At 36.5% G+C, this 26,455-nt stretch overlaps 4 protein-coding genes and 2 non-coding genes across 7 annotated transcripts; 3 read left to right on the top strand and 3 right to left on the bottom strand.

The window, feature by feature from the left end:
* Positions 1–3,229: 3,229 nt before the first annotated feature.
* Positions 3,230–5,999, top strand: LOC132164031 (probable phytol kinase 3, chloroplastic). Its single transcript, XM_059574437.1, has 6 exons — positions 3,230–3,617; positions 4,365–4,432; positions 4,516–4,647; positions 5,084–5,199; positions 5,374–5,488; positions 5,570–5,999. Exons 1-6 carry the CDS (start codon positions 3,288–3,290, stop codon positions 5,745–5,747), a joined length of 939 nt encoding a protein of 312 aa, XP_059430420.1. The 5' UTR covers positions 3,230–3,287; the 3' UTR covers positions 5,748–5,999.
* Positions 6,000–10,455: 4,456 nt separating this feature from the next.
* LOC132163992 (guanosine nucleotide diphosphate dissociation inhibitor 2-like) lies at positions 10,456–17,603 on the bottom strand. Of its 2 annotated transcripts, XM_059574388.1 has the most exons (14): positions 17,432–17,603; positions 16,136–16,994; positions 15,005–15,067; positions 14,808–14,891; positions 14,579–14,686; positions 14,305–14,477; positions 13,704–13,815; positions 13,505–13,585; positions 13,268–13,330; positions 12,996–13,097; positions 12,651–12,775; positions 11,136–11,346; positions 10,978–11,052; positions 10,456–10,698 (listed from the first exon to the last, which is right to left on the bottom strand). In XM_059574388.1, the coding sequence occupies exons 2-14, from the start codon at positions 16,220–16,222 to the stop codon at positions 10,648–10,650; spliced, it is 1,335 nt and encodes a 444-aa protein (XP_059430371.1). In that variant the 5' UTR covers positions 16,223–16,994; positions 17,432–17,603; the 3' UTR covers positions 10,456–10,647. The 2 variants fall into 2 exon arrangements, with proteins under 2 accessions (XP_059430371.1, XP_059430370.1); XM_059574387.1 differs by lacking the exon at positions 17,432–17,603 and having other exon boundaries at positions 16,136–17,425.
* A 562-nt stretch (positions 17,604–18,165) lies between these two features.
* Positions 18,166–18,237, top strand: TRNAE-UUC (transfer RNA glutamic acid (anticodon UUC)). The gene has a single exon. It is a non-coding gene; the product is annotated as a tRNA-Glu (tRNA).
* Positions 18,238–18,506: 269 nt separating this feature from the next.
* On the top strand, positions 18,507–21,838 carry LOC132164167 (SAGA-associated factor 11). Its single transcript, XM_059574604.1, has 4 exons — positions 18,507–18,684; positions 20,132–20,211; positions 20,796–21,107; positions 21,348–21,838. Exons 2-4 carry the CDS (start codon positions 20,170–20,172, stop codon positions 21,528–21,530), a joined length of 537 nt encoding a protein of 178 aa, XP_059430587.1. The 5' UTR covers positions 18,507–18,684; positions 20,132–20,169; the 3' UTR covers positions 21,531–21,838.
* A 961-nt stretch (positions 21,839–22,799) lies between these two features.
* On the bottom strand, positions 22,800–22,872 carry TRNAE-CUC (transfer RNA glutamic acid (anticodon CUC)). Its single transcript has one exon. It is a non-coding gene; the product is annotated as a tRNA-Glu (tRNA).
* A 1,429-nt stretch (positions 22,873–24,301) lies between these two features.
* On the bottom strand, positions 24,302–26,455 carry LOC132164183 (BAG family molecular chaperone regulator 4-like). The gene is made up of 3 exons (XM_059574620.1): positions 26,118–26,455; positions 25,249–25,652; positions 24,302–24,734 (listed from the first exon to the last, which is right to left on the bottom strand). The coding sequence occupies exons 1-3, from the start codon at positions 26,308–26,310 to the stop codon at positions 24,537–24,539; spliced, it is 795 nt and encodes a 264-aa protein (XP_059430603.1). The 5' UTR covers positions 26,311–26,455; the 3' UTR covers positions 24,302–24,536.

Genomic DNA, 26,455 nt, shown 5'->3' with positions numbered 1-26,455 from the left:
CCTAACCCTAATCACATCTTTTCTCTCTCTCTCTCTCTCTCTCTCTCTCTCGTGTGCAACTTATCGTCAGTCCATCAACTGCTTTCGCGCGTTCGCAATCCGATGGTAGGAGTGTTTATAACCGACCGGACAACCAATAATCGCTTATAACCGCTAATTAACCGATTTGGTAGTCGGTTATTAAAAACCGCTAACCGCCTAGGGCGGTTGCGGTTAGCGGTTTTAGGGGATAGGGAAATGCGGTTATAACTGATAACCACCTTTATTTATATATAATAATATAAATATATATTAAATATTTTTATTAACAAACTATTACATAAAAGATCCAAATATTAAGATAACCAATATATATATATATATCTCCAAAACAACGTACATGTTTTTTTTCATCTTTTTGGGCCTTATACCCTTAAAATAAGACCAAAAAATAGGCAAATTAAAGGCTCAAAACACTTAAAAAACCCAAAAGCCAATTTTAAGAAAAGCGGTTATAACCACCGGTTATTTGATTGAATAACCGCTAATTGCTTAGGCGGTTGCGGTTATTAAAAGCCAATAACCGCCAAAGTCAGTTGCAGTTAGCGATTATAGCCAATAACTGACGGTTATAACCGTTTGAACACTCCTATGCGCAGCCGCATTCCTTGCAAATTGGTCTACTGAATGAGAACTAGGGCATTGAATCTGTTTTGCACTTTGATGTTACAACATTCAAGTACATATATACCTTCATTTTTTATAGTTGTCTGCATTTATCAAATATCCCAAAAGGTATTATCATTAACAGATCCACATACTTGGGAGGTCCACCATTTTATACATTAAATTAAACTTTTTAGTTGATTAATGATTGCCATAATGTTTAATGCCTTGTGTAGTTTTTAATAATACACATACTTTGTTACTGAATTGTCGGCCGCATCCCGCTTATGGTTAAAAATAGAAATTGATCATAATAGGCTCATAATTTTGGTAGGATTTGGCATGGGCGGAACTAAAAAGAAAAAAATAAAATAAAATTGAGGGGTAAGAATTGATTTTAAAAAGGTTATAGAGGTATTTTAAAAAAAAAATTAGCTAATACCTTGACTATTTTTTATTTTTTGACATGTTTATACAAGGAGAAAGAGAGGAGAAATTCGATCAAGTGGTTTTCACTTAAAGATGCGTACGTGGGCCCTAACCGATACCTTGACTATTGAGTCAACTTGCCCATGGGGTTTGGATTTATCTTTGGCATAATTAGAGTTAAATCCAATATAACAATATTCTTATGAATACTTCTGCCAATTGGGTGTTTGTTGTGCATTGGGATATACTAGTTGGAATGAGGGGTCATGATCCTATTGGACCATATGGACAAGTGCCTGCAAAAGCAACACTATTTAATTTTCATCGACTTACGTACATAAGTAGCCCAAGGGAATGAGAGAGACTACTAAAATTGGGGCTTACATCCCCCATTAGTTCAGCCCAAGCTCTATCAATCCAATATCCAAACAATTAAGGTGTGATTCTAGGACCACCTTGGAGCTCATGTGCCTAGACCCACCAACAAGCATCGATTCGAAACCCACATACAGTAACAAATCCCTATGATTATGAAACAGTCCTAAAGAAGGAAAGATTGTCCACCAAGGGGGATCACCTAAAGGGAGAGTATTCTGTTCCCAAGAGGTAGCTCAATCGACTGGGACCACGCCTAAAGAAGCAGAAGTCACTAGTTCGAATTTTTCTCTCCCCTCTTGTGTGGACTTGTAAAAAAAAAAAAAAATAGAAGGAGTATTCCGCCAAAGACAACGATTTGTTAAAGACCCACAAGAAAGGAAAACCCTGAAGGAAACCCAACATTGTCAAAGGGCTCAATCGGCTAGTGAGTGGGAATATTTTTCTTACCCAAGCCCCTAATCAAAATTAAGATCAAGCCTATATAAGGTCAGTGGGGTGAATGGCATATGTATGCCTAATCTCTACCATGTCTTCCATTCTCTTATCACCTTAACTCTACACTTTTACTTGCTTAAGTATCAGAGATTGTACTGCCATCACCAACAGCGCGCCACTCTGACTTTTAATTTTCTTGCAAGATTCTTGAATCCTAAATGTATATAGTACTCATTGTATTAACGCTAACGTTAAGTGGTTAGATCTCATATCGTACCTATGATAGTCACAAAACCACAAGAATGAATAGTTAGTCGTAGAATATAATTGATTCCAATTATATTATATAAGTTTAAGTTTTTGTACTTAGTAATGTCACAGCATATTATATTGAAACTTCTTTTCATATAAGATAATATTTCAAGACCTCATGATTTGGAAACTCAACTTTCTTCTCGTGATTTTTTTGGGTTGATTGATGCAGCTAGTTGCGAAGAGAAGAAAAGGGAATTAGTTTTATTTATTTATTTATTTTAATGAAAGATGGGTCTAAAAATGGGTTTGGTAGTTGAAGGGACAATCTCGACGAGATGTTTCTCGAGCTACTTGGCCTTGTTTTGAAGCTAACTCGGATTTGTTCTTAATTTTGTTTTATGAATAAATTCATATATATGCAAGTTGGAAATTCAGTTATGTAAATAATTTAAAAATTTAACCTTGATTTTTTTTCCAATTTAGGTTCTATTCATTTCGACATAAAATGTTTTCGGTCAAAAAAATATTTTTAGCCAAAAAAATTTTCTCTAAAAAAAATTACTACATTTTTTTTTATATATTTTTATTTAATCATATTATCCTATAAAAATTAATATTTATTCACAACATAAAAATATTAATATATATATTTTTTTAAAAAAAAAAACCTAAAAAATTTGAGTTCCGACAATGGTGCACAAACATACACAAGTTGCGACGGTGTCACGGAGGTGTCCAGGCCGATCGGGTCCGGTGGGGGCTTGGCAAAGTCTCGGCTGAGTTACCGCTGTGTCTTGACGGTTCCTGTAAAGTCTCGACAACATCCCAATTAAAAGTTTGAAAGAATTTATCAACTAGACGGTAGTTTGAGACATTTGTACATTTTTCATAATTTGTTTTTAAAAAAACAAAATTTATGAGAGGATGGGGCCTGATTCCCAAAACCAATCCCCCAAAGTTCATCACTGCACGAAATAAGTTCTATAATCTATTCGTTGACGCAATATTCTTTAGCCATGGCCACCCAACGACAAGTCCAGGGTGGTTAGGCAATTGCTTCAAAAAATTAAAACATAAAGAGCAAAAGCTAAAGAAAAAGTCAAAAGTTACACTCTACTCTAGTAGAGTGTTATTTATTTAAAGAAATGGCTGCTTCAACTGCAAACGTGAATATCTTAACCCCGATTCCGTCGTGGTCGTCCAGATTCGAACCACTTCTTCCCAGATCTCAATTGGGATCAATTTCCAAGGCTCCCTTCTCTTCGCTCTCAGCTTCTAATACTACCACTATAAGCTTTGGTTCCAGACCCAGACAGACCAGAGTACTGAACCGGGACGCCAAGCCACCGGCTGCCACTATGGTGCTTGAGAACCCGGTCGTCTCCGATATCTGCGCCACCCTCTTGAGCGGTTGCATCGCGCTGTCGATGTTTCGAGTCTGGGGAGAGACCGCCAAACGAGGGCTCTTCGACCAGGTCAAAATCAAAATCCCCCTTTGTTCTTGTGTATGTTGTATCAGTAAGTGGTTACAAGTTTATGAGAATTTGATTCTTTTGGGTTTTTTTTTTGTTAGAGTTCTTCTGGGTTTGGTTAATAATCTTAGTTGCTTGGGTGAATTGCAGAAATATAGGTTCAGAATTGGTTTTTATAGAAGTTAAGGATAGGTTCAGAGTGGCTGATTCTTGTTTCTCTAATTCACAACTGCTTGATGTCTGACTTGCCTATACATGTATATATCAAAATTCCCTTGTAGACTTGTAGTTGTCTTCAAAAAATTTACATGCAAACTTAGAGCCTATTTGGATTGCGACAAAGCACTTAAAAAACTTCTTTTTATTTTTTATTTTCTTTCTAAAAAGGTCTAAAACTGTGTTTGAAGAAAGCTTAAAAGTTTAAAATATTTTTTTAAGCTTTTTCTATAGACAAAAGTCCTATTTTTAAAGCAATGACAAACGGGCTGTTAGCCTTTAGATACTATATGAGATGGATTTTGATTAGCTTCCTTTCTCTTTTAATGTAGCCCTTGTGGTGGCATTTTGTTTTTCTTGCAAAACTAAAGAACCATATAATTAAATGCAGTCGATTAAAAATGGAACAAACAGGCATAACATGCTGTCTTAAAGTATGTGCATTTAAGGAATTTTCCATATTGTTAATTTTGTGTCTTTCTTTTCCTCTGCTTTTTCCCTCAAATTCTTTCTTTATTTTTTGGCCATGTTTAGAAGTTGAATCGGAAGCTTGTGCATATAAGCATCGGGCTGGTTTTCATGCTTTGCTGGCCTCTGTTCAGGTAATCTTATTATTGTCAATGAACTTTTTTCATAATTTTACTACATAATCTGTCTTCTGAATAGCTATTACCAAATATTACAGTTCTGGGCATCGGGGGGCCATTTTAGCATCTCTTGTTCCGGGCATCAATATCATACGAATGCTTCTCTTGGGACGTGGAATAATGAAAGATGAGGCTATAGTGAAGTCAATGAGCAGACACGGAGACTATAGGTTACAATTCTGAGAGAACTATTGGTTGGGAAATTGGAATGCTTCTCTGAAAAATGAGTCATATATGTCTGCTTCTCTTCCCTGGACTTGATCCCACCTAGAGAGATCACTTTTGCTATGAAATGACTCAAGTGCTTGACCCATATCAGAAATGAGGTTAATTTGTCTGGACTTTTGATATTATATCCTCTGGTAATCCAAAATAAGGAACTGGTTAAGGTTCTACCTGCTGGATTGCCATATAAATTCTGATATCTCCTAGGTGGGAATCAAATTTTCTAAAATTGAGCCACGTCTGAGCAAAGATTCAAAGCAAAATCATTTTTCTTTTTAAGTATATATATATATATATACACACACACATATTTTTGATTGATTGATTAATCATATCTTTACATTACTTTTCAGTTTGTCCTTAGCTTACTTTATGCATCAGGGAACTTCTCAAGGGACCACTCTACTATGCTACAACAATCACTTTGGCTTGTATAATTTATTGGAGAACTTCCCCCATTTCAATTGCAGCAATCTGTAACCTCTGTGCTGGGGATGGTAATTCCTATCGAGTTAATTACTCTTGTCTGTTCTGTTGGCTTGATTTGGGTAGACTCTAGCCGTTGTAGAAATTAACATCAGCTTTTGCACAATTGTGCCAAAAACAGCAAACCTACTCAGATCTTCTCTGTTTGACTTTTGAAATAATGGGCTTTTACTTCCCTGATTCAGGTTTAGCTGACATTATTGGAAGGCGGTTTGGTGGTGCTAAAATTCCCTACAACAGAGACAAATCTGTAGCTGGTAGTGTAGCAATGGTGTCTGGCGGATTTTTGGCATCTGTAGGGTAAAAAATTCCCCCCCTCTATTACTCTTTGAGCTCTGCATGGTCATTTGTTTTTGCTTGTGATAAATGATACTTTGACAGGTATATGTACTATTTCTCATTATTTGGATTTGTTCGGGGAAGTTGGGAAATGGTTTTGGGCTTTTTGGTTGCGTCTCTTGCCTCAGCACTGGTGGAATCACTCCCTATAAGCACTGAGCTTGATGACAACCTGACAGTTCCCTTGACTTCCATATTGGTGGGCACTCTTGTTTTCTGATTTCAGTAGTTAAGGAAAGCAGACTTGATTAACAGAGGGAAGTGTTGGGATTGACCTGACGTAGGGGTGGATAATGTATTCGTTGTATACTAAAATTTTGGACAATTTTAGGACAAGAGAGCCAACTCTTATTAGGCTTGTAAGATTAATTGCACTTGTATGCTTTTGGGGCTCCTCCTCAAGTGCATCCTTTTGTCTGGGGTTTGGACAAGACGTTTCTCAATTTCAAATGAAATTGATAGAATCAATTCATGATGTCATTTTATTTAAATTTTTCAAAAGATTATTAATATTGACATAATGTACACCGTTACTCCATTAGATACATCAACTTTAAAATTTGATTATAAAATGAAGAGTTTTCATTTCAAATGAAATGGAGAATCATATTCACTCCTGGTTTGCCCTTTGTGCCATTGTTTCTTTTCTTCATTCTTTTCAATACATACTCATTTATCCAAAAAAAAAGAGAGCCAGCCTATGATAAATGAGATGGTAATTTCTTCTTGCAATCTGGAATCCTATGCAATATTGAAACTTGTGCGTTGTTTCTTTCAACTGTAGTGTGTACTGTACAATGAGCATACCTTTACTATCAATGTTCGAGCTCATTGCATTTGTACTAGACTAATTTAAAGCTGGCTGCGTTCTTTCGAAAAGAAATAATAAGTGTTAGAATATTAATTAAATAATTAAATAAATTATTTTTTTATCAATTTAAATTTTTTGAATAATTGTCGGGGAGAGAGACGACTTTCTAGTCTTCCGAAGAAATATCTTAAACAAGTAACAAAAAGTAGAGATGGACATTTTGGAAGAAGCATAAATTACATAAACTCATAGAATTTAGGAGCTTGTCTTAGGGAGACCTAAACCATAAGATTTAAGCAAAGTAAATATCATGGAAACACAAGATGATTATATTGATCATGGGAGACTTACAGCCACAGGTTAGAGATTAATTAATACCAAGCATCAAACCTAAACTTCAGAATATTAAGTACATAAAATAATCATGAATTTTGAAATAATTAACCCTCAAGCAGGTTCATAATAATACATGCTCAATAATATGAATTATATAGCAAAAGCTCTCGCAAACCGAAGCACTCAACTGGGGGAATTTTCTGCTAACTTCACTCTCTCCCTGCACTGACCCTTCTTCTGGTGTAACATCATCCATCCTCCCTTCTGGTGTAACATCTTCCATCCTCCTCCGTTTCCTCGGCCACGGCAACGGACACTTCTGCCGAGTCACTGTGCCGAGTCACTGAGCCCGAATGCTCCGATTCTTGGCCCCTAGCGCTCTTGAGGCGAGGCAGCAAGACAATAAACAAGATGAAAAGAGAGAAGACAGCGACGAGAACAAACATCATAATCTCTCCATGTAACTCGAAGTGCTTATCATGCAAGAAGAGAAGCTCGTTTGGGTATCCAGGAGGCATGGCGGGTGAGAGCAATGAGAGCCTTGAATAATCCACCAATCTTCTTCGTGTCATATCTTAATCTTCTTCACATCCTTTTTGGTTGGTGCATGCCTGCTTGCTTCATATATATCTGTGCGATTTAAGGAATGTGAAATGTTTGACTAGAGCAAACCCTCCAAAAGTTCCCTGTTTTATTATCCCACCACATCCACCAAGTCATTCGTCCGACGGTGACTGGGGGCCTCGTGGCCCAAGCTTCTTTTGTTGTTTCCCTCCCACCCCCACCCCAACACTGTCCTTCAATTCGTGTTGTCGAAAGCGATCCCTTCTAGCTATGGTGATATGGTGATGGGGTGATGGGTTGCAGCCTTGCAGGGTTCGTACTTACCCAAAAAGAATGGTTGGAGGGTCCTAATCCAATCTTAGTTGGAGCAAGTTATGAAAGCTTAGTGACTAAGAATTAGGACAAAGATCTCACAAATCTTTGTGTTTTGGACAATAAATGTGAGAAAGCTTTTACAAAGTCTACTTGTCCGAGCAAATCTTAGGTAGCTTGTCCACCAACCCACCTGCTCGAACAAGGTCTAAATACTTACTTATGGTTCGAACGTAAGTAAGCCTCAACAAAGTCAAAATCTTGGGCAGCCCGTCAACCTATTCGGACATTGTCTTTAACTCGTGTTGTCGAAATTGATTCCTTCTAGCTGTGCTGATGGGTTGCAACCTTAGTTGGAGCAAGATAGGAAAGCTTAGTGCTTAAGAATTGGGATAGAGATCTCATAAATATTTGTGTTCGGATTGTTAGTAATTCGAATAGTAAATGTGAAAGAGCTTTTACAAAGTCAACTTGTTCTAACACATTTTGGACAATCTGTCCACCGACCCACCTGCTTAAACATATGAACCCTATAAAAAATTCTCTCATATTTATCATCCAAACGTAAAAAAGGCCCTAAAAAATCTGCATCCACTTGTTTGGACAACATGTTAGAGCATTCTCAGTAAACTCCCTATAAGAGAGTCTGTTCCCTAAGTTTAGAGAATATGTCCAAAAAATCGCAAAAAAAGTCCCATAACAGACTCCCTAAATGAACCATAAACATTATGATTGCTGTAGTGGAACCCAATGTTTTGGGTTTCACTATTGCAATCCTTATGATTATTAAAATTAAAAAAAAAAAAAAAAAGGTTTCTCTCTCTTCTCTATTCTCTCCTCTCTCATCTCTCTTCTTACGATTCTCTCTTCTCTCTCCTCTCATATATACAATATAATTAAAAAATAAATATTTTAATGATATAGAAATGATTAAAGAAAATTATTGGGATGTATTTTGACACAGGAATTTAAATTCTTAAATGTAAAAAAAATGACAAAAAGACTGCTGAGAATGCTCTAAGTCTTGTTTAGGCTTTCTCATATTTACTTCGGAATTGCTAAGAATTTAATCCGAATCCTGAGAATTGAGCCAGTCTTGATGTCAGTGATGGCTGGTTTCCGTGTGGGGTCTAAACGCGTGAATAGAAAGTGACGTGGTACGATGGTTGTCAAAGTTAGAATCCTGTCCATTTCTCCTTTGTGAGATAGCAAACAAACAAATTTAATGGTATACAAACACATAAACAAGTTTAATAAATGTGTACTGTGTACGTTTGTCATACAAATATAGGGCTGGAAATCGATTCTCTAGGGCTATTTTTGGGCAGTTTATAACTATTGAATTAATAGGTGTCGATGACTGCTAAAAATTACTTACTGATTGACCACTTCAAGATGGCCAAATTATGCCATCAACAAGGGTTAATCGAGTCCCAAATGGTAGTTTAATTGGCTGAAAATCATGCCTCATAAAGTAAATGTTATTAGTTTAAATCACCCTCTCCATTTCTCTCCCCTTATGCAAACATTACAGCAAAAAAAATAAAAAAGGGTTAGTCGTGTTGAGAGAAGTTTGTTCTGGGACGTTCATAACTCAACAAGATGACCAAATTACGCCATCAACAAGGGTTAATCGAGTAGTTCAATCGGCTAAGAGTCACGCCTCATAAAACGAATATTACTAGTTTGAATCATCATCCCCGTTTTGCTCCCCTTATGCAAACATGTCAGCAAAAAAAAAAACGGTTAGTCGAGTTGAGAGAAGTTTGTTCTTGGACATTCATAACCCAACCTAACCACTATCAGAACTTCATTTTTCTAATTGACCCCCTACCCAATCAACATTTTTATTTGTGATATGAAAATTTGAACTATTTATTCTAAGGGATTCTATATAAGTTTTATTTGGATCCTATATACGTACCTAGATTATTGAAATTTTTATGATTCTAACACTATATTATTGAGATATGATTCTTAGAACCGTTAATAAATATCATGTGTTGATGCAGTTTTTTGGTAGGTGACCACTAAAATGAGATGATCTGCAAAACGAAAAGATGTACGAAGAGCTTGTTGGTGTGAGTTGGCAGTGATAGCTCCGATACTTAAGTCAATAATTAATTATCCAAAATTCGAGAACGAATATCCAAGCATATATTTTTAGTTGTAGATTCCAAAGAGATCATACTTGGTTCAAGCTTTCCTTATAATAGCCCTTAGGGCTCATCAAGCCGAGTTGTGTTTGACCTAGAAATCATAGCCATAATTGACTCATGTTGAACCAAGGATTCTCATTATTTATCAAATCAAGATGGAGCACTTTTTTTCCGCATCGGGAGAGGAGCAAGGTAGTCGCTGTCTGTCTCAAACAGGTTTGGAAATGGTGTCTTATCGTTCTGCATTGGAGGGTCAGGATGCGATGTGATTGTGAAAGGGGGCGGCAGAAAAATGTCGTGATTTGTGTCCCACACCTTCAAGCATGACGCACCCCAGCTGATTATGAATCCGACGTACGTTATCTTCTCTTTTGAGCCTTCACATTACTGTTGTATGAATAATGGAAAGTACCTCAAATATGTGATATGTAAATTTTCTGGGCCAAGAAGTTACTTGCTTTAACTGTTTGTTTGGAGACTTGTTAAGTAAGGTAGAGCTTGGGTGCCAATGCCGTAGCACCCGAGCTCACATAGGTTGGTTTTCGTTGTCAATGCCGTGGCGTCCTATGATTGGCAACATCTCGATTAAGGGTGGTGTTTGGTAACTTACTCGTTATATCTCGGTCCAATCCATATTATTTTCCCTATAATTAATGCACATTAGTTTAGGATTGGGTCCTTTAAAATTTAGGATCTTTGTTGTAAAATCATAATTTTACAATAAACTGAGTGTAAACCCTAGAGACTAAATAAGTAATTTTCCCTATAATTTATTTATTTTATTAATTCCCCAAACATTCTTTGGGAGACAACATTTTATCACATATGACATATAGTCTGACAGAAATAGAAAACAATAACAAGTCCACTGCCACTCTTGGAACTTAAAACAAAGCAGAAATATCAGCTCAAGCACCCAAAGTTGTTTCCCTCAATCCTCATTCTTCTGCAGCACTGACAGCACTTAAATCCACACTGAGGTCAAGAACCTGCTCACAAGCACCAATCAATCATTTTTTACTTGAAACCTTATGAGGGTAGAACTTGCACTTCCAACTATGGTGAGAAACAAGAGCTGTTTTTGCGTAAAGCACTTCTAATGGCCACTAAAATGCTTTGTTTATAGCCGACATGAGTGATAAAAGCTTCATGAATGATCAAAATACAAGAGTTCCTATAAATAAGCATGTCCATGACATAATTTTGGACCACAAGGGATTTAAACAGGGAGAGGAACCAATTGATTTAGCATTATAGAAATCCATTACCTTTCCAGTTATCATGGTATACATGTTGAGTACATCCATGATAGTTGACTCAAAGTGTGTTGTTGCATCATAACTCTGTTAAACATGAAGACTGACTTTCTTAGCATGCATAGGTTAGTAAGAGTCAAGAATTAAGAAAACAATCGGAGATCACTTACTTTTGATATGAAGCAATTGTCCAAGGTCGGTTCATTGAATGGTTCATATCTGTCATAGATATCAAAGAATATCTCATCAACGGGCCCTAGAAGGTTGATTCCTGGCTTAAGTTCGGTCTGAGGATGGTCAGTCTCCGCCTCAGTTGATACAAATGCAATAAATTTTCCCTTCGGAGAAACGTTGTGAGCATAGGAGCAACAGAAAAGGTACCTGCTCAACCATAGAAGGATTACAAAACCAGGCCGGCAAGAAACATAACAGAAGAAAAGGAGCACTAGAATAAGTATCTAACAAGAAGTTATTGCTCTAACAGCAGGTGGGGATTTACAGCTTGGAGAGTGAAAAAGTTCCTACAAGCACTCCTAACAAACAATATAGAGAAAACCTGGCATACATCAAAGCCTTAGGGGGAAAAAAGCTTCTTCACATATATAGTCGCTGAAAAGAAAACATAACAATAAGGAATTTGATGTTTAATTGAAATGAAGTTATATTACGTTATTTAACATAGCATCTAAACAAACCAAGTGATGTGAAATTTTCCAGCTGAAGTTACAATGGTTAAAACATCCTTGGATTGACTAAGTGAGGTGCCATCCGGGGTTTGACTGTCCACTCAGGGAATAATACCAACCACGCTCTAACAAATAGAGCAAATTGGCAAAGTGAAGACAAGTTTTCACCACAATTATTGAAAATGATAATACTGCAGAGATCAATGGGCTAGTAGATTGGAAACATCATCAAACATACTTCCTGTCCTCGATCGCTATTCCTGTTTAGGTGGCAAATATATGGGCAAGTGTAGTAGTAAGGCAGCAAATCATATCTTACTTCACCGTACATGGCAAGGGATTTATTGTCACTACCTTTTTCTCGGGTTTAGATGGAATGATATCTGAAAGAGTCCATGTGCAATTTCACTTTGTGTTATGTGGATTTTGTGGCAAGAGTGTAAAAATCAAACTTCTAATGGTGTTGAGCTGAATCAGAACTCACTTAGGTCCTTATTCCTAATATCATTATATGATCGGATGAGTGTCCTTGGAAGAATTGAATATAATTCCTTCTTGGATTTTCTCCTACATCTACAATTTAGAAAAATTTAGGATATTATTATTCTCTCTTTCTTGAATAAAATCTTACTAGTATAAAAGGAATCAATGGACTAATTTCAAACACCATATTAATCTCAAAAAAGAGTAGCAATTTCCATAAGATATCCAAATGCCCAATTAAACCAAAACTTCCAGGCAAATTATACAAGCCCTGTCAAAAACACTCAACTGACAGACTATAACGATCTAGGAAACATAACCCTTGGCGGCCATTGAAAAATCTAAATTATTTTCTTAAACCTCTCTTCTGATCTCCCCCCACTCCATGTTAAAAAGCTGGATTTCATCTTGCATCCAGGTTAGTGATCAAATCCCCACTTCTTTTAACCAAATTTTGAGCTACATGCATGCACTCCCATAGAGGAAGAACCCAACATATAATTTATGAGAACTCACATGTCTGATTTGCGTCCCAACTGCTTCTGTGGCAGGATAACCTGCACTGAATGAGAATCATTGGTGTTTGGGATTGGGTGGCTCATTATGGCAATTGCCCTTGCAACCCTACCAACCTTCCTAACCTGTTAAAAATGCAGCCACCTTTTTGTGAGGCATACAAAATTCAATGTATTCTGTATTAAAAAGGAAAAGAGACCTTTAAGTTCCACAATAAAAACCTTTTTTAGAATTCACCATTTATTTCATCAGACAAGTTACATTGCATATGGGAGAAGGAAATGAACACAAAGTGAAAGAGGGAGACGTGGGGGCAAGGTCCCAAAAGGATATTATAGTTATTACCTTGTTGGGCACGTATGAAGGATCACAGACAACCTTTTTGCACCTAGCAGTTTCCCCTTCTGACACGACACCAACAACTCTGCCTTCCTCATTGAACTTCACCTGAAATTCAGATCAAATCAGACTCAGTGTCTAGTCCATTATCATCCATACATAAAGATTTTTCCTTTTATAAACCAGAAAATTGTAAGTGCAACAACAAATAAACCAGAAAAATGATGAGTGCAACTACAAAGATAGTGTTGATCTGTGAAACCTAATATACGGAGTACCTTACACTCAGGTTTGTTCAACATATATGTCCCACCATAGACGGCACTAAGCCGTGCAAATGCCTGAGAAAGAAATAATTGATTTCAACTGATAAACCTTGAATAGAGCCCATAATTTATAAAATGAGTTAAAAGTACAAGGGAGAGATTTTTTTATTTTTATTTTTTTGGTGGGGGGGGATCTCTGAGAGAGAGAGAGAGAGAGAGAGAGAGAGAGAGAGAGAGAGAGAGAGAGACCTCGGGGAGCTCTCCCAATCCATACAAAGGATATATGTATGGGGATCCTCCTTGAAAACGTGCATAAGACTCCCCATAAAGCTATGACATGGTACAGGAACGAGAAAAATAAGTGCAAAAAAAAGCTGCTGAAACTTTCAATGTGCAAGAATCAGAATCAACAAAAAGGTGTTAAATATAAAATCAGGGCAATTTTCACCCTCATTCTCTTCACGGTATCTAGTGCAGGTTCATTGAGGTAGAGATCATCTCTATGAAGCGCCAATGCATGACCAATAAATTCCACAGTGTTGTCATCCAGACGATATTTTCTGTCAATATGTCAAAAGTATGATAAGCAAATGGGATATGGTTCTCACTATGTTCAGCACACATGTACTATCAACAAGGCCATCAGTTGAGATCAACTTTTCTTTCTTTGAAGAGATGAATAGTAAATAATAAAAGATGTAAACATCGGGAAACAAGAAACCAAATTTATTACTTCCACTGAAGAACTTCACATTCAAATATTTATTATAAAATTAAAGAGCTCTATAAGACTTGACCTTCCACGTTATATTCTACGCTCCCATATCATATGTGGTTATGCTCCAAAGCACTTTTCCCATAACATTTACAATTTACAACTATGAAATACTGTGCCCCTATAAACTGAAGCTCCAACAACATTCCCTAACACCAATTACTTGATGTCTATGAAAACATATTGAGACCACTTAAATTGTACGGTTAAATATCTAAAGACAGAAAGCAAGAGAGAGAAACCTGTACAGAAAAGGCAATGAGCAATAGCTTACGCAATTAGATTTCTAGTTGTTACTCTAGTCAAGTCCATCCCCTCATGTGTTTTGGGATCATTTGCATTATAATTTTGAGCATAAGTCAAAAACTTGAGAGCACGGAGCTTTTGAAATATGCCCATCAGTGAAGATTTGCGTGCCTCCATGTCTGTTGCTGGAACCTTGTGAATCTATAATCATGGGTTTACTCACCAGCAAACCAAGTGAAGATCAAATATATACAAAACCTAATAACAAGCAAATTCCAATATCATAAAAATAAAAATTATACCTTTCCTTTATTGTAGACATAGCTTCCATCAACAGCTTTGAAGTACAAATACTTACTGACATCTGTATGGATGAGGACACGAACAAGAGTGCCATTTGCCATCATAAACTAGCCAAACGAGATTTAGTCATGTATCAGAAGAAATTGAAACAGAAGAGAATTACAGCCATAGGTGGTGAAGCAAACAGCAATGAGGAGAGAAAGAAGACAAGAAAAAGTAAACACACACCTTAGGGATCATGCCCACATTATAATCCCTACTAGAGCCCAAATGTGCGGGAGGCTTATCATTTCCCCTGAACTTCTTCCAGAGCTGTAAATAAGGATAACAATCACAGTAAATAAATAGTTGGATTTTAACAAATAAAAGAGCTATATAAAGTTTCAGACTTCAACAAATCTCAAATAACACTGCAGAAATAGGACCTGAACAAGATTAAGTGATGCCGATTCGCCTCCATAATAGTTATTCTTATCCATGTGAAGGACCTGATTCACAAGATACATACATCAATTATTGCAGTGCAATCGACAGAATAGTATTTGTCCATTGATTTAAACCAATCATAATGATACTTGTATACTTCCTGTGTACCCAGGACGCCTTATGCTTATAATGATATATTATTACTTATAAAAATAAAATATCTTTGGACAACCAAATCCAAAGGTTGCTCAGTGTTGCCACTCATGATAGGTTATATGGATGTTCTTGGAAGGGCTATTATCAAGAAGGTTAACTCCTCAATGTCCATGCACTACTAATTCAATCTGTGCATTGCATGAGCATCTTTTGCATGCCAAAATTTTTATAAAACAAAAATCCCAGAAAACTTGTACTCTTGTGCAAAGGTAAAACCATATACAACTCTATAAGTGCATAAATACAAGGTAGTCCAATGAAATTGATAGAAGCCCCGAAAAAGCAATAAGCAATATTCAAGCTGAATATTGCCACCATTCTCCTATACTCATCTAAGATGAAAAGGAACTGACAAAACATATATCAAAAACAACCTCTCAACTTCCTGATTAGTCCACCATTTTTTTCTTTTTCAGCGTGTAACATCATGGATAGCCCACTTCAATGCAAGTTATTAAGTTGACAACTCCAGAACTATTACTGTCCAGCCGACACGCCAAGTACGTGAACAATTTATTGGTGAGATTTGCAGTGCCATAATCAGGTTATTAATGGCAATCACAAGCCAGATCAAAAACAAAAATATATGTAAAAAAAATCCCCCACTTGAGAATTTTCCAAAGCTACATATAGAACACTTGGCTAAATCAAATCATTCCTTATGATTTTCAAAGCTACATACAGAACTGTAGGCTAAACAAAATCAATCTATACGATTGCAAACAAACAGAGAGAAAAAAAAAATGACAAGAAAACTATGACAAGCGAGGGCAGAAGCAGAGATTTAAGAAAGTAGATCCAACATGATCAAATTCCAATCTGAGTTACCCATTTTGATCTTGATCCAAGACCAACTACCAAGTAATAAATTGAAGATTGACAGTGTAAAATGAACAATTTTGAAGAAGCCTTACCTTGAGGCCATTAACGGAGAGAAGACCACTGAGGATGCATTCCTTGAGACCCGTACCCAACACTATCACATCATACTCCTCGTCCATGGCGATTTATTCACTTTTGGCTTCACGGATAGATCCTCGCAAACAAACGGAGATACAGAAAGAGAAAGAGGGTTATGGTTTCAAGCTACCAAGTCATTTCTTTCCCAATATGTATTTTATATACTCACACTCCTAGTGCAAAGAGAGAGAGAGAGAGAAAGAAAGAATGGTGCTTTGCTTATTGATTGAGGAAAGCTTAAAATGCTTTGTACTTAACTTAGTTCCTAATATCATTTATATGCTTATGGATCCTTCAAAAGATTAAAGACAAGGGAATATCTTCCTAAGCGAGAGACATTGGGGCTCTCACACCATTCTTGTCTTCCCAATTTGTCCTTCTCTCTTTCGTTTCAATTACTGAATACACTTCTAACTACATTCTATACAGCAATTGCAAACTAGCCTCTGAGAGAGAGTGATGCTTTGTTTGTTGATTAAGGAAAGCTAGAATGGTTTTTACTTAACTTAGTTCCTAATATCATTTATTCTTATGCTTATGCAGCCGTCAAAAGATTAAAGACATGGGAATATCTTCGTAAGCGAGACCTTTCTTGGGTACCCAATTTGTCTTTCTCTCTTTCGTTTCAATTACAGAACAAACTTTCAACTACATTCTATACAGCTATTGCAAACTAGCCACTGACTGTCCATAGAGTCCAGTGGGCTATAAAACCCATTGCCCACGTTTGAATATAATGCACCGCTGATAAAGAGGGGAGAACAAAATCCGATCACTTCGACTACTTTCCTGGAGAATTTAAACATACATTCACTGAAAAAAGGCAAGAACTCAATCAAGCACAAGTGTTGGATGATTGAAACCGAATATGAAAACAAAACTGCATAGCATGCTAGTCTGCAGCCAATCAAACAAAATTTTTATAACTGATATATTGAAAACAACACTATAAAAGTTAGAGAACTGTTTGCAGAACATTTTTTTTTTTTTAAAAAAAAAAAAAAAAAAAAAACAATCTTTCAACTTCCTTCGTCTTTTACTTCAACCCCCTAAAGCTAAGAAAAAAATAAAAAGAAGCAGAATTCCAAGAAACAAAATGGAGAACCTACAGAGATGACAATTACGATTAAAGGGTCCCCGAGAAGCATCTACAAAAGGGTTCATTCACAGTCAAGAAATTCAAATTGTAGACTGTAGGAACCAAATTCTCAAGTTCTTAAATCAGAGAAACTAATAAAACGACGACGTACCCGTGAAGAAGGATGGTGGTGAAGCAGAGCTCGCAAACCCTGAAGGGCCTCAGCATTCCGAGCAAGAGCCAAGGATCAACCGGGAAGAACTCACAAATTAACCAAAAATCTTAAAATTTTTCTCTTTTTATTTTTATTTTTTTTCTTCTCTCTCTCTCCCGTTTTTTTCTTTCTTTTTATGGTGGTACCATAGTCTAATGGGTTAAAGTAGATGTAATAGGCACTATTATAAGATAGTTTAGTTAGTTGAAAAGGTTATAATACAATTTAGTTAGTTGAAGTGTTAGTTGGAGGAGGATGTATGAATAATTTGAATGAGAATGTAATAAGTAGCTTTAAAGACAATTGTTCATTGTGAACTTAGAGGATGAGTCCACAAATACTCAAGAAAATTTAGATATCTTCAAAACACTTAGTTCAATAATCAATTCATTCATTCTTTCTATTCTTTCTCTCTTTCCTTTTCATATTGGCATTCATAACTGCTGTTATAAAAACAGAATTGTTACAAATAGATAATGAGGTCGTATTGTATGCATCATATAATTATTACATAGACTGGGGCAGAGATGGCTTTGGCCCTTGGGTGAGGCAATGAAAGGAGGAAAAAAAAAAGAAAGGAGAAGAAGAATCTGGTTGGTATTTCTCTTTGCTCAGTATATTCCGTGGCTGCTAGTTAAACCTTTTTTTTTTTTTTCTTTCCTTGTTTTTTCATGGCATTAGATCAACAAGCTTCCGTTGTCGTCCAGCGGTTAGGATATCTGGCTTTCACCCAGGAGACCCGGGTTCGATTCCCGGCAACGGAACTTTTTCGTTTTACAACTTTTTGACGATATTCCTTTATCGTCTTTACAAATAAATGTGGTAACAAAAGTGAACTATTGGGTCACGAGAAGCACATATATTTCGTTACGAAAGCACATTTTCAAGTAGTCCTTTTCGCCGGAATATTTTTTTTTTAAAAAAAAAAAAGTAGTTCGCCTTAACAACTTAACACTTCGTCTTGTAATAATCCTTGCCCTGAGACTCTCTTTTTCATAGGCCAATAACCATCGCCTTAACAAATGTAGGTCGCCACTACAACTCTTTTTTGAAAACTAGCTGCTTTTAGGCCTTGTCACCACGAACTCGATCCAAATTCCCCTTCCCAAAGTAGCGACGGCGAGGTCACAGTACTCTCTCTCTTTCTCTCTCACTCTGTTTGTTATTCAGATTGGTGGCACTTTCTCTCACCGCCCTTCAATAGTTTCCTGGTGAGCTCTCTCTCTCACAGACACGCAAAAATGCCTACTTTTTCTGGATCTGCAAATTCATATTGTATTGATTTGGCTAGTATCGATGTTACACAATCTGCACGTAAAATCGTTGTTGGGTTCATTAAGACTATTAGGATGTCATCGATTTTCCTTTTCTAAGCTGATCATCGTCTACCTTTATTTCTGTATCTTTCCCTTCCAGTTAAATTTCACAGTTTTTCTTTTTTCTTGTTGAAAGTTCATAGCTTTTCCTCTCCTTCAGCAATTCTGTGCGTTTTAGGACCAAAGGGTCTTTGATTTTTGCTCATAACCTATTTATTCAATAATCAAATGGGTTTCCTTTTTTTTTTTTTTTTTTTTAACTATTGGAAACTTGGAAGCAAATAGGACGTATGTCCCTTGTATAAGTTAGTGCATTGGATCGCCCACGTATCTGTTGCCGTCTGATAGAAAACTAGCTAAGTGTTGTTCTTAGTGAACCAGATATGTATATACTCTTATAGTTATTGAAATGGATAAATTTTGCATACAATGTGCAACTTCTGGATTAGATTACAAAATAAGGAGATCTAATACAAATCTTATATGTAATGGGGCAGGACAACCCAGGAAAAAAAAATGGGGTTTTTACTTAGTTGGAAGAAAAGAGGGAGGGAAAACTCAATAGTAGGAGCTATATGGATCAGGAAAGACCATCAAAGGATATCTACATCTTAATAACAACTATTACTTCTCATGAGATTCTGGGTTAAGATGCTTTACCCCCTATAAGAGTTGATGAAAATCTATAGTTCAATTAGCATTTTTCAATAGCTGCGTATAAGGCAGAATTTAATTTTGTTATTAGCTTGTTCCCTCTTTCTTTCTGTGTATATCTTGTATACTTTGTGTGTGATACAGCTATGCCCTCTTGTTTTCTTTTTATCACAATAATCAATATAATTGGTTCTATCATTATTGTCTGCTATTTGCTACATAATGAAGTGGGAGGGGCAGGACAACCCAGGAAAAAAAAATGGGGTTTTTACTTAGTTGGAAGAAAAGAGGGTGGGAAAACTCAATAGTAGGAGCAATATGGATCAGGAAAGACCCAAAGGATATCTACATCTTAATAACAACTATTACTTCTCATGAGATTCTGGGTTAAGATGCTTTACCCCCTATAAGAGTTGATGAAAATCTATAGTTCAATTAGCATTTTTCAATAGCGGCGTATAAGGCAGAATTTAATTTTGTTATTAGCTTGTTCCCTCTTTCTTTCTGTGTATATCTTGTATACTTTGTGTGTGATACAGCTATGCCCTCTTGTTTTCTTTTTATCACAATAATCAATATAATTGGTTCTATCATTATTGTCTGCTATTTGCTACATAATGAAGTGTTTCTGACTTTATTTACCCAAAAAAGGGGGTTTCTGTCTTTAACTGGAGTTTTTGGTTAGCAGGCATCACATCGGACCTAGCAGCGCTGCTCCTAAGACTAATGTCAGTTCCTAACGAGGATAATATGACATCTCATTCTCAGGTATCCCTTTGATTCATAGGAACACATTTTGTTTTGTGGCTTAGCTGTTGAACAATGGGTGATGAGATGACAATCTCCAGAAGTTTAGTTTCAGATCTGACTGATTCTTCTTGCACACGACAAGATAGAAGGCCTCAAATTTCCTGATTTAAGACCTGTCTTAGACTGAAATCACAGCTAGACGATAGAGAAGAAGTTGTGGTACCCTTTTCCCTTTTATGTTGCACACGGAAGAAAGGGTTTTTTGGGGTGTAGGGGGGCGGGGACCTGTAAAGAAATAAAATTTTCTTTTTCTCATAAGATTTTCTTTTTCTCACTTATTTTTATTTTCCATTCTTTTGCCGTGTTCTTTTGGTTCTTCTCAGTCAAATGAGATATATCATACATGAGTCTTTGTATCAACTGACGTTGTTTTGTTGGTTTGACTGCACAATGTAATATATGACCCTAAATATTGCAGAGTGGTTTCATACAATGACCTAAAGTAAAGATTAGGATAAAATTTAGAAACTTGTTCATGTGTAGAAATTTTTCCAAGTGATATTTGTCATATTTTCTTGCTTTTTGTTTGTTTTTGCTTGCAGCTTTCATCTCATTTTTTGGGGGATCTCCTTGATTCCATAATTGTTGATGTCGCATCTGAGTGTCATCGAATAGCAAGGTTGGGCCTTGATCGTAATTTGGAAGAAGAGGAGGAAGAATTGAGGCTGTCAGCACAAGCCCGGGTAAGGGTAGCTGATCCCAGTAATAGTGGTGAAGCTAATAGCAAATATGTGGTTGACATATTTGGACAAACTCATCCTCCTGTAGCCAATGAAATATTTGAGTGCATGAATTGTGGTCGATCTATAATGGCTGGGAGATTTGCCCCTCATTTGGAGAAGTGCATGGGAAAGGTGATCCTTTTTTCCCTTGATTTTATAGTTAGTAGTCCATTTCTTAAAGTTGGAAATCAAATATTTGTAGTGGTTTTCATAGAATATCATGGACATCCATAAACATTTTGTTTCACTTGATTGATGAAATTTTTCTTCCTTTCTTTTTTTTTTTTTTTTTGGTGTGAAAATCCATTTCTTTACACAAGGCATTCCTCAATCCTCATTAGCTCTTGCTTTTCCTTCTGTAATCCACTACAGGGTAGAAAGGCTCGACCGAAGGCAACAAGAAGTAGCACGGCTGCACAGAACCGGTATTCGAGAGGCAGCCCTGTTTCCACATATTCTGCTTATTCAAATTCCACCAGCACAAACCGGTTATCAAACGGAACATCCGGTGCTGCAGGTGAGGAGTACTCAAATGGCACATTTCCAGAGCCATGAAACTGATGAGCTTGTCAGGCCAATGACCGATACCATCATATACCTGGCTGAGGAAATATGTTTCAGTTCTTCTTTTGGTGGGGGCTGAATATTCAACATGATTCTCTCAGTTTGGTGTGCCATAGCAGAGCATATCTTATGAAAGTATAATGAGTTCATAGCTCTTTAGATGTTTGGACTCGAACAATTGTGAACAGCTTGTGTACCAATATCAATATGGTTCCAATTCGGGAAAGAGTAAGAAAGGCAAATGGAAATTTCTAAATATTATAAGACTTTGGTGTTGAGTGAATTTCTGTACTTTTTTTCTTTCCTTTCCCTGTCTTCTTGACTATCTACCCAAGCACAAAGCAAATTCAGAACTGAAAGTTAATCCCTTGATAAGTTATTGCCTGCTTGGAGTTCCATGTGTTGCCTGATATGAACATCCTGAATCCCACGTATACCCGGTGGCAGCTATAGCTTTGGGAAGAAAGCTCTAGCATAGTGTTGAGAATTATTCAAGTTGCAATTAAAGCTTTCTAGAATTGTTTATAAAGCTAGTCTACAATGTTAAGAGGGTGATTAATTGTGCAGTGTGCCTATGTCGTTGGCTCTAAATCATTTGTAGAGGAGCATAAACTGTAGTGTGATGCCCCATTTCTCTTGATGACTTGCTAACTTCTTAGTACTCCTTGTCGTAAATTGTCGAGAAAATTAAAAAATAAAATTTGTCCATGAGTTTTCATATGTTTTACAATTGCTTACTTTTGGCTTTGTATCATGTATACACAGGATGCATGTTAGAAGTGTAAGTGTAATTGAAAATAACACCTTCAACTTCAACTTGTGTCATGTGCACGTGCGCATCAGGGGTTGCTAAACTGTTTTTCAATTTATAGGAAATCAAAAGTGGTTCTCTTTACATTATTTTAATATAAATATTTATCTTTCATCTCTTCTCCATTCTCTTTCATCTTTATGTATTTAGTTTGGGATTGTGTTGAGATTTTGTGAAAAAAGTGAGAGGAGGTTGAGAACTTATATTTTGTAAAAAAATAATATTTTAGTGGTATAAGGAAATGTAAAAAAAATTATTGTAAAATATATTTTTATAAAAAAACAAAAAATAATTTTGTTTCATAAATTTAAGAAAAATCAAAGAGAAGCGAGTGCTAATACTCTTTATGATCAGTTTTTACACTTATATCTTCGGTAGGACCCAAGGACGTTTGGATCCTCTTAAGTCTTGACTAAGAGATGCAAAAATATTAAGAAAAAAAATTAAAATTCCGTTGCCGGGACTTGAACCCGGGTCTTTCGGGTGAGAGCCGAATATCCTGACCAACTAGACTACAACGGATTTGCGTTTTACGTGTACCAAATTTTATTGAAAATTATTCGGCTCGAATCCCCACATCGAAATTGATCTGTATAAAATTCTTGGGAGGCGACTAGTTTTGTCTTCAAGCATGTCTTGAAAACTTTCTTCCAAGCCTTGAGGTGTTCTTTATGGAACCTTTTTCTTGTTCCGCCCACTTGTGAATGACATTTCTTTTAACATCACATCCAAAGAGTTTTCGAAAGGATTTATGGAGTAAAAACGACGTCATGTTGTAAGAGGGGATACTTGCAGGCTTGCAGCCATTGATACGATGAGAACAGTTCTACTCGCATGTGATAACACTTTTGCCTTCCATTCGATCTTATCTTTGATATTATTTAGTTGATTGATTTATATTTTTAAGTATAGGTCGATTTATATTTTCTTGTATAAGTTGATTTAGGTTTACTTGTATAGGTCGACTTATTCAACTATAAATAAGAACTTATATACGGTAAACAATCAAGTTAATGAAAACATAATGTAGCCCTAGGAGTCATTCAGAGTGGTAGATGTAAATGTTTAACACCGAATCACTTCGTTATCTCTCTTTTCTTTCTCTTGCTTCGGCTATTGTTTCTATATTTTATATTTTCCCACAAACTTCAACATATATCTTCAAAATGTCTTTTCCGATCGATGAAGATTAATAGGAAAGCCCAAATACTTGGACTTGCTGAGTATGATGCCCCTAATATATTTACTTTGTTCCTCCCTTTCAATTAATCGAGAAGCTACATTAGAAAACTGGATGAAAAGGAAGGTACAAATAAGATCCCTGTCAAAGGCCACTTTTTGACTTAAAGAACCCAAACAGGTTCCCATTGAAAAGAATGGAGTAAGTTGGAGTAAAAATGCATTGACAAATCTCCCAAGTATCACATAATCAAAAATTCTTCATTACTTCAGCTATAAAGTCCAATTACATCTTGTCATAAGCCTTTATCGTATACAAACAAGGGTTGTGGTCCAGTGATCCTTAAGCTTATCTTCATGTTGTTAGGGGGCATTAGAATTTAAGTTGTTTATTTTTTATTAGTAAAACACTGACTTGTTCCGCTGATAGTTTGGTGGGGCTCGATTGGGTTATAACCCACCTCGATTTGAGGAAGCACTTGTAATCCCTACATCTGCAAGCTGTCTAGCAGTTTAGTGAACCCCTAGTGATTAAATGCTACTATTGTCTTATTTAAGTAGAAAAACGACTTTGGTTGCCCTGATCTACCCTTTTTTGAATAAGCAAAAAAATTAGTGTCATAAACTCATGCATATATGCCTAGGAGTTTCTAGATCCCTTGGGGACTACATCATAAAGTCATGTTGTTTCAATTCATATGTCTACTCAAGACAAGTCATGTTGGCATTAACTTGGTTTAAGTGTGGGCCTACACAAGAGAAGGCAAACAGATAAGAATGCAGAAGCATCTCAACCCCAGTCTCAAGCATTCAACATGAACCACATGTACAGCAAGTACAGTTCTTCAAGCATAAGCCTCTGCCTCTGCCTCTATTTCTATGAAGATAGCTTTTCAACAATCAAAAAGAAGTGAACAAGCTAAATGGGTTCTGGCTCCCATAACATTATACATACTGCAATTATAGATTTACACAGATCCCTTATAGTGGGTGGAATTTTTTTCTTGTTAATCAAACACTTCCCAGTCCTGTGTTATTTTGGTAGAAGATTGCAGTGGTGTTGGGGCGCACAGGCTCCCCACTCCCAACTCAAAAGTCTCCCATCTGGTGGCTACTGACACCACATCCTTACTGCTGCTGAAGGGATTAGAATTTCTTGCCTTCAGATTGTCAAGTGTGTCTACAAGGCTCTGGACTCGACGAACCTGTGCAACAAATTATCAGCATCACATTGCTGTCATCAATTTAGCATATACATTGACAGTTAAACATCTAATTTGCTTTCTCAACTTTTTCCTGAGAATAATCAAGTCATATCTGTTGTCCGTTCAAAAAGACTAGTCAAGTTATAAAACGTTGTTCGAATTGTGAGATTTAGTATCATTAAGGCTATAAGTTTAGTTTTTATAATTCACCCGCTCAATATGGGCAATTCAAAATATTAAGGTATTATAAAGGATAGGGACTTTTTAATTCACCTAGACACTGTTGATCAGCTAGAAGTTGAAAAATATCTTACATGTCTTACTGGTTCATTATGTATTTTTTGACTAAGATGCACAAGAAGCTCTTAAAAGCCTGTCCTGAATTCTGAAATTCTGACACATCAACCAACCAAACAACAACAATTTTCAATGACAGATGATCAGGCTCCAACATGATCTAGCAAATTGATAGTTTTGATAATAGAAAAATGATAAGTAATAATCACACACATACCTCAATCCGCCTCTGCACTTTTGCCTCTCCATCAGCCTCAGTTGAATCCAATTTAAGCAACTGCACCATGAGCAACTCTGTCAAGACCACAAATTCCTTATCTTCGACATTGGTGCCACCTCTGACAGTTGCCTCCAAAGCAACAACCTTTTCAGAGAGCTTGTCAACTTCTGCTCTCACATTGGCAACTGCCTCATAGGCCTTCATTACACATTGATTTCTCTGCATCTCCTCAAGCTTCCTCTCCTTGCTAGCTGGGTCCTCCAACAGTATTACTTTAGACATATCTTTTACACCTGCCATGTGCAAGCATTCCTCATCCTCCTTTTCTTTCCCTCTAAACAACAATCTTTGCTCCTTAGGCTGAAGACCAGTCTCATGGGCAAGAACCCTTTTCAAATCCCCTTTCATTTAACCAAAAATAGAAATTGAACCTCAATTTCAGAAACTGTAATTACAAGTGTTGCAGCCAAAGTCCAACAATAGATAAAGCAAACACAAAATATAATGACCATATCTCAAAAGGCTAACTTTAAGAGTCCATTACCTTGAATCAAAAAAGTAAGTCCTAAGTAACTTCTTTATTGACAAAGATCAACTTCAAAATTTCCTTTTTGACTTTTATCAAAAAAAATTTACTAAAATGCAGGACAAAATTACCAACGTAGCTTTCATGGCAATGACCCACTTCTCAAATTTTCCACCAAACAAAGACTCAACAGTTGAAATTGAGATGCACCAAACTAGGAAAAATGCACACATGAACCTTTTTACCAGAGTGACCCAACAAAGCAAATGCTCACAAAATTGTAACAAATAAAGCAAAACAGCAGAAACCCAGAAACAAAACTATACAATCTGATGATTACCAAAAGTGGATTGGGCTGGGACAGTGATATCATGGTGATAAGAACCATGGGAGACCTTGATTTTGATCATAGTCCCAGAAGATGAATCCCCGATGTCTCTCTTTTGAACAAGCATACCACCAGGCCTGAGCTCCCAACCTATCTCCCTATTAATCCCATTATTCATTACACCCTTTGAAGTTGATCTTTTCATAGTCACCAAACAAGATGAAAAATGAAAATCATGGACTCAAAGAAAAAGAAAAAAAGAAAAGAAAAAGGTGGAGTTGGTAGAGAGAGGTGAGAAGGGTCTGTGTTGGCAAGCGGGTAGAGTAAGCAAAACTAAAGAGACTTTAGGA

Source organism: Corylus avellana, chromosome ca10 (genome assembly GCF_901000735.1).
Source record: "Corylus avellana chromosome ca10, CavTom2PMs-1.0".
Lineage (NCBI taxonomy): Eukaryota > Viridiplantae > Streptophyta > Magnoliopsida > Fagales > Betulaceae > Corylus > Corylus avellana.
This window is presented reverse-complemented; position numbering and strand designations above follow the sequence as displayed.